General features: G+C 39.1%; 1 protein-coding gene across 2 annotated transcripts; it reads left to right on the top strand.

Annotated features, from left to right (window-relative positions):
- Positions 1-1,767: 1,767 nt before the first annotated feature.
- Positions 1,768-7,179, top strand: LOC104606384 (uncharacterized). 2 transcript variants are annotated; one of them, XM_010271542.3, is made up of 12 exons: positions 1,768-2,217; positions 2,871-3,415; positions 3,505-3,594; positions 3,685-3,924; positions 4,518-4,739; positions 4,849-5,149; positions 5,444-5,760; positions 5,903-6,012; positions 6,108-6,211; positions 6,337-6,413; positions 6,509-6,602; positions 6,742-7,179. In XM_010271542.3, exons 1-11 carry the CDS (start codon positions 1,962-1,964, stop codon positions 6,599-6,601), a joined length of 2,355 nt encoding a protein of 784 aa, XP_010269844.1. In that variant the 5' UTR covers positions 1,768-1,961; the 3' UTR covers position 6,602; positions 6,742-7,179. The 2 variants fall into 2 exon arrangements, with proteins under 2 accessions (XP_010269844.1, XP_010269846.1); XM_010271544.3 differs by having other exon boundaries at positions 6,800-7,179.
- The last annotated feature ends 880 nt before the right edge of the window (positions 7,180-8,059 follow it).

The raw sequence follows: 8,059 nt of genomic DNA on the forward strand, positions 1-8,059 counted from the left end.
TACCCTGAATCAGAATTTACACTTCATTATCGTTTCCAAACACAGCCTTAATAATATTAAGTTTGTTTGCCGTGTAAATAGAAAACTACACCGAAAAAGTGTATTACAAGAGTTAGAATTATCAATGTAAAAAGTGAATCGGCCTTGTGCTCGTTTTGCACTCTTGTGCGTTTGGTGGAACGATATAAAACCTAGTGTAAACAATAGAGATGACTGATAATAAAGCGAACTAAAGCGAGCAATAGAGAGGACTGATAATTTCGATTCAGAGCAAGTCATAAGGGAACTTATGTGTAAGTGCCATTAGCCAGTTCAATTGGCGCCAATGATCCGAAACCTCTGAACCAAGCACGGACACCAACGATGGTATATAACGCCCAGAGCCACGGGCGACTTCCTTGTCCTTAGATCCTCTCTCTGGTCAATTTCCTGATTTCCTTCACCACAATCTCCTCTTCCCAGCTCCTAAAGTAAAGTTGCTTTATGGATCTCTGCAGCATGAAAGGTGAAGTTTCTTCCTTGGTTTTGCTCTCCTCCATTCCGTTTGTCTTGGTCTCTTCTTTCTTATCATCTCCATTTTCCGTTTTAATGTCTTCTATTATAAACTTGTCGAATCTATCAGATGCTCCGTAGCACGCCAAAGGTGTCCTCTGTAAGAAGATTGAAACCACAAGGGGGGTGAGACGGAACAATTTTGGAGGATAAGAGAGATGTTATATCTTTACATCAATGGAGAGAAAGGTTCAAAAAATTGTTATGTATCAACCGATATGGGTTGATATATATCGTATCGGGCCCTTCCCGATACACCCCTACAGGGATTGTATCAGGTCAGGGCCTGGTTCAGAGGGTAGCTGGGACTTAAACCGGCCCCTCTGAACCAAAATCGAAAAAAAAACAAGTGGAAGTTAAAAAAAGGGCTGATATACTAGTAGGGTGTATCAGCCAATATCGATACTTTGAACTTTGATGGAGAGTTTGATGAATTTTTTACATCAAATTTTTATATAAATTTATATCAATTCTCAATGTAAAAGTCTATCTAAGAGCTATTTTACATTGATTATCATCATTCTTATTTTACATTTTACCCAAACACCCGCAAGCAAATGAAGCCTGATCATTTAAATATATTGAATCTTTTAACATGGGAAAGAAGAATTGAGATTTGCTCCTCACATAAAGCACCTCACACCAACCTTACAGCACTTATCCACGAGCAAGATTTAGCTTAAAGTGCTGTTTAGTGGGCTGTGGAATCAATGATGAGGTTCTATGCTATTATTAAATACATGAAGCCCATGAATTTATTATCTCATTATTAGTTTCACAGTCTCTTGAATATGTTAAAGTTCAAATCGACCCCCACAGAATGCACCCTAAAAACGTCCCACATTCTAACCGTATCCTATGGGAACATCTACCGATAACAAATACAAGAGATATTCTCAATACCATATGGGGCGCATTCTGTAGGGTCAGATGTGAATTCTCAGCTAATTCGAATTTCGTATCCACCGACCACCGTGTATTATGAAACAACACGCAAATACGAAAGATGTTCCTCGTATGCGTCTGGGATGTGAGGTTGGTCTGGGGAGCGCTCGAGCAGATCCGGACTCGGAATAGCGTTGGTTTAAAACCGTGAAATCACGAACTTCATATCTTCGATGCATTCTGTGACCCCCACCTTACGTCACTCCATCTAATTCAATTCAAGGTGGGCCACATCAATGTATTAAAGGCGGTAATTCACAGTTTTTGCCCATAAACGAAACGGGAGTAGCTGATTTTGAGCCAAGAATCTCGTATCTTTCCTCAAATACGAACTAGGGTTTCAAATCGACCTTTCGACCTCCGGACCTTATTTCTTTCTAGACAGGCTTCTGCTATCTCTGTAGACCTTCTCTCAATCTCTACTACGCTTATCGAGCTTCCAAACTCTTGAGGGATCCGCGTCGATGCCTCCCCGAACGGTGAAGAAGGGATCGGCCGCGCCTGGCCCGAAGAGAACACCGAGGGCGACTAAAGCGACGCCGAAGCCCCAAACTCAACCGGAAGTAACAGAAGAGACAGTGAAGATCGATGAGGTTTCGGTTTCTGTAGCTGAAACTGAAGAGGTGAAGGTGGAGCCGGTTGTTGAAGAAAAACCGGAGAAGACTGAAGAACCTGAACATGAAGTTAGACCTGACACGAGCGGAAGTTTTTCTGTTAAAGGTAAGACTTTCTTTTTTTTTTTTTTTTTGATCTGGAATATCATCAGGTTGTTGTTTTCTCTTTGTTTAGTCTAGATTCCACGCCTTTGGATATCTGTCATTAACTTATAAATTTTAATTTATGAATTTGTGAAAGAGCATATTTACTATATAATTATAAGCTGTCCTTTTTTGTTGACAGATTTTTGGTTTCTTCTGTATCCTTTATCTTCTATACTTCAGCCTTTTATTTGGATATTTTTCCTAAAGTCCCTTTTCTTTGAAAATGGTTAATGTCTTGGGTTTTCTTATCTTAACGTGGAAAGATGCTTTTTTTTTTTCATGTAGTTCTCTGCCTTTTTGGTTTCTCTTTGGTTTCTACCTTCTGGATGCATCTTAATAGTAAATTATAGGTGATGGAATGATTTCTTGGTGTTTATTTATCATAAAGGAGAATGGCATCTTAGATTTGTCCTCACGTCTGTTAAGTGAAAGTCTGTTACATGCCATAACGGCTCTTCTTTCTTATAGTAGGTTCTAATTTGAAAGCTCTTCAAAAATAAATAAATAATTAATATTCCCCTCAATCAATTGAATTGAAACTTCCCTATTGATATGAGAACCTACTTGTCATTGATAGGACTACAAACAAGTATTTACCTGTTTCTATGACAGCTGAAGATGATTCCAAGGAGGATTTTGATGTAGATGACAAAGGTGAACGGCTAGAGCTGGAGGATAATGAACCGGAATATGAACCTGAAGAGGATGGTGGGGTGGATTATGATGAGAAGGAAAATGAACACGAGGATGTTCAGAAAGGAGGAGATGATGGTGAAGAGGCTGAGGACGGTGACGTAGAAGAGGAGGATGATATGGTTGAGGAGGAAATGGAAGATGTTGCTGAGGAAGTTGAAGGCGAAGAGGATGGAGAGAATGGTGAGGAAGAGCGGGAAGAAGTTTTTGATGAAGAGGAGGAAGAACATCATGAAGTTGTTAAAGAAAGGCGTAAGCGTAAGGAATTTGAAATTTTTGTTGGGGGTTTGGACAAAGATGCAACTGAGGATGATCTTAGGAAAGTCTTCAGTCAAGTAGGTGAAGTTACCGAAGTCAGGTTGATGATAAACCCTCAGACTAAGAAAAACAAGGGATTTGCATTCTTGCGTTTTGCAACTGTGAAACAAGCAAAGCGAGCTGTTACAGAGCTCAAGAATCCAGTGGTACTTTTCTAAATCTTATCAAAGTTAAAAGACTAATGTGTTTTTACTTTGTATGTGTTATTAAATTTTCTTAATGATCATCCGTCCAGATCAATGGTAAACAATGCGGTGTTTCTCCAAGTCAAGACAGTGATACACTTTTCTTGGGAAACATATGTAAGACATGGACCAAGGAAGCAGTGAGTAAGCTGGACCATTTTATGTCCTTGTCATTTATCTATGGTGGGCTAATTGAGATTATTGACCATGTTGTCTACATTTGGTTTCAGTTAAAAGACAAGTTGAAACATTATGGCATTGAGAATATTGAGGATTTGACATTGGTTGAAGATAGTAACAACAAGGGAATGAATCGTGGATTTGCTTTTTTGGAGTTCTCATCTCGTTCAGATGCCATGGATGCTTATAAGCGTCTCCAGAAGAGGGATGTTGTTTTTGGAGTTGATAGGCCCCCAAGGGTTTCTTTTGCAGATTCTTTCATTGATCCAGATGATGAGGTCATGAAACAGGTGAAATATCAAATCAACATTCCTCTGTAGGTAGATAGGATTAAAACATCTCAATTGGGTTAGACAGATTAATTTTATGACCTTTATATTGCACAATGTTAAGAGGAATGCTATATGATGCTAGTTCCTTCAGAATACCTAATGAAAAATCTGTTTCATTTTCCTGCTTGTAACTCCAACTCAAAGAACCAAAGTAATATTGAAAATGCTGATAAAGAGATGACCTTGGAAATGGAAGACAAAATATGCATTTGATTTAATTGGATGTCAAACCTTATTAGGCCATGGTATCCAACGCCAGATTCTTTGTGTTGATGTGTATAACATGGCTAGGTTTTGGGAGGTAGTTATTTTTTTAGATGATAGCTCTATGAATTGGCAGTCTGTCTATTTGCATTTATTTTGATTTCAGGTTCTTTATCCTGAGATTTTTAAACACGGCTACCTTGTCCAGATATATTTTAAACAACAGTTAAGGTCTCATTTGTGTATACTGGATCATGTTTGTATCTTGTGTTGCTGCAATCTCTTTCCTGGTCTTGATGAATTCAAGAAATGTGAAGTTGATAATGTACTACTGTTTCATACTTTAGGTTAAAACAGTGTTTGTAGATGGTTTGCCTTCTTCATGGGATGAAGATCGTGTAAAGGAATATCTCAAGAAATTTGGGAACATTGAAAAGATTGAGCTTGCTCGTAATATGCCATCAGCCAGGAGAAAAGATTTTGGCTTTGTAACTTTTGGAACCCATGATGCAGCAGTTGCATGTGCTGAGGGCATTAACAATGCAGTGCTGGGTGAGGGGGACAATAAGGTATCCCATTGTATTTAAAGACTTGCCCGTTTTATTTCATAAGTGGGAAGATGTGGTGTTTGGCTGCTGCTTGGTTGTATTTGTTTCTTTGATAGTTCTTTGCTTTCAGGCAAAAGTAAGGGCAAGGTTATCACGGCCAGATCGCAAAGGAAAAGGTAAGCATTCTCTTCGTGGAGAAACTCGCTATGGGCGAGGCTCTTCACGAGGTGTTAGGGGTCCTTGGGGTCGTCCTGCACCCCGTAGCCTCCCCGGACGTGGTCCAAGAGGAATTGGGGCACGTGCAGCACCAGCTAGTGCTCGTGGATTCAAGAGGTCTTCAGGATTTAGAGACAGCCGTCCTGTTGTGGCTGATACAGAAAGAGTTAGGGCCTTGTCTCCCCCAGAACGATCTTATGCTAGAAGGGCTCCTGGTATGCATCCTTTTCCTTTCATGTTTTAGATGGCTACAAGTTGTATCTAAACATTGATATTATTTTAATTTTTGTCTTACACTGCTGGTGTGTGCTTGTCTTACACTGTTGGTCCCAAGCCCAAATAAAGTAGGGATATTTTAGGTTGGCAGCTGGCTCTAAAACCTGCCAAACCCTTGTGACATGGATTCTGATTTCTATTTATGACGAGACATGATTCATGTTGCTGACCCCATATATTTGGGATGACTTTGATGATGAAGATTTTAATGCTATGCCTTTCTGTTGAAACAGTTCCTTCTTACCCAAAAAGCAGTTTAAAGAGGGATTATGGTAGGTATGATGAGTTTCTTCCAAGAAGCAGAGCTGCTGCAGAGTATGGTTCTAGGGTTGCTATGGAGAAGCGGTCATCCTATAGGGATGACTATCCTTCACATGGACCTGTTTTTGGTGATGATGTGCCTCAAAATGCTTCACGCATGGCATCAAGGAGAACTTCTCTAGATGAAGGGTATGCACGAAGGTATGAAAGGCCTCTTTCAAGTTACCATGAAGGGCGCACTCGTGATTATGATTTGATCCCTGGTTCAAAACGTCCATACTCTGCATTGGTTAGTCATTTTTTTATTATTCATTGTTTCTTCATTTTGTACTGTCAAGTTCTTTTTCCTTTTGTGCTATAGATTTTCCCACCTCCCCATCCTAGCCCAGAAAATAGAGGTTTAAAAATTATGGGTAACTGTTTTGGAAAAGGATGATGTTCCTCCACGGTATGCTGACGGTGGTCTTCGCCAGTCAAGAACTCGTGTAGACTATGGAGTTGATGGAAATGCTTCCCAATATGGAGATGCTTATGGTGACAGGTTATCTGGATCTTTGGAACTAATTTTCTGGTCTGTTGCTCTTCATTTGGAGCTTGTCTTGTTCCAGAACTTACACACTCTATTTTGGTTGTTAGGCTTGGGAGATCTCAGTTAGGATATGGCAGTGACAGAAATTCTTTCTCAGGTCATGAGTCACATGGACTGTATGGTAGCCGCCAGGGTATGAGTTACAGTAGAGGTAAATTAAGGATTGTTAATAGGGTTTAATTTGCAATTGCTAATGTAATGGTCTTTCACCCATGCTTGTGGTTATGCTTCTTGATGCTTAATGCTTCTATGCTTTTGGTATGTGGTGGTTTCTAGGTTCTTATAGTACACATGATGCTGGTGGAATGTATTCATCAAGTTTTGATGACGATTACATGGCCCGTGGACCTGATGTAAATAAAATACTTTCTTTTATTCAGTAATGTTGATATTAAGTTGAAAATTTTATATACATCTCTTGTTAATTTATTTTACATTGATATTGCAGGTTGGCGGTGGTTCATATTCTTCATTATATTCGAGCCGTGGGTTGGGTGGCAGTGGATACCTGGGTGGCAGTGGTTCTGGATCATATTATTGAGGCAAGTCTTGTTTTGTATCATACACCTTTTTGTGTTTTAAGTTATGGTGCATGTGGACGCACATGACTGCTGATTCATTGATGCATGCTTAGTTAAATTTTTTTTGTAACAAAGAGGCGTTTCTTTGGTTTTCCTATAGCGTTTTGATTGGCAACAATGGAGGATGGTGGTCACATGTGAATTTGTATCTGACACAGATTTAACATGACAAGAGCTTGCTGTAGGCCATGGGTTATTTGAAGCCTATTCATAAAGATGCCTCCAGAGTCTTGGGGAGAAAGCACATATTTAAAGAGCATATGTAGCCTATCAGTTATTTTGAGAGGACTGGGATTTGAGTGTTGAATTTTACAATGCAAGAGGTGCATTTTCAACCATAGATGTGGGTTTTATTCCAGTCATATTTCATACTGTAAGGATCTTTGAGTGATTGGGAGTTCAGAATAAGAAAGCATACTATGTGGTATGTATGACGTGCATATTATTTCTCTCACTATAAGAACTCCATTTGATGGACAAAGAGGTTGTATGCTTCATTATAAGTTGTCAATGGGCAAAACAGTTGGCATACATGAAAGCATGAGGTGCTCCATAATGAGTTTTTGTTTTGGATAGTTTTCATTCTTCAAAATTCCTGGGTTAACGATTAGCTCAGAATTACAGGAGGCATTGATGCCATGTTTGATCAAACATTACTGTCAATAGTGCAGCCATGAACTAACTTGGAAGAAGTTTTCAATGAGTTATCCTATACTAAACGGAACCATGATTCAATGTTTCATCATCTTTAAGCACTGAATATGTGCCTATATACTGGTTAGAGGACTTATGCCCCAAGTTTGGTAGAGAATATAACTGGATTAACAAGCTGACTCTTATTCAGGTATGCCCCTCTTGTAAGGGGTATGGGGAAATTGCTAGCTAAAAGAATATGGTTAAGTTATAGATTTGGCTAATCAGAGCCCTTAAGATGAAAACTCATTGTGAACAGAGCAATTAAATTTAGCAGGAAATAATTCACAGCAGTAGTAAACTAGAAATCATGTTTCAAGATCATTACTTGTGAAGCACAAGTTAACTTTAGACATTTGATCCCAAAAGTTAGATGGGTTCTAGGAATCAAATTGCCTTTGTGGTTGCAAATTGTTCTGCTTCCTATTTACCATGTTCTTTGGTTTTGGGTTTGGGAGGTTAGTTACAGCACAAAGAACCATCATAATGATAATGTGTGTACTTACTGGCATAGGATCTCTGGTGCCGTTCCCATTCTTGGTTTTCATTGTATTTTTTGGTATGCTATATAACCACTGGAGATGGATTAAACTCTTTTATTAGGGAGTGCTTTTGATCATTACATGGGAGAATTTCTTAAGTTCTTTGACAGGCTTGATTTATAATTGAATCAGGGGATTCATGTGATAATAATAGCAATGTGACTAGGAGACTTGCTTTGGGTC

Source organism: Nelumbo nucifera, chromosome 6 (genome assembly GCF_055504915.1).
Source record: "Nelumbo nucifera cultivar China Antique chromosome 6, China Antique-T2T, whole genome shotgun sequence".
NCBI lineage: Eukaryota > Viridiplantae > Streptophyta > Magnoliopsida > Proteales > Nelumbonaceae > Nelumbo > Nelumbo nucifera.

What these genes read in the sequence shown, in the direction of transcription:
- LOC104606384 (XM_010271542.3), top strand. Translation starts at nt 1,962, where the DNA reads ATGCCTCCCCGAACGGTGAAGAAGGGATCGGCCGCGCCTGGCCCGAAG. An exon ending in TTATGCTAGAAGGGCTCCTG is followed by an intron (nt 5,150 to 5,443) that starts GTATGCATCCTT and finishes CTGTTGAAACAG; the next exon opens with TTCCTTCTTACCCAAAAAGC. An exon ending in GGAGATGCTTATGGTGACAG is followed by an intron (nt 6,013 to 6,107) that starts GTTATCTGGATC and finishes TTTGGTTGTTAG; the next exon opens with GCTTGGGAGATCTCAGTTAG.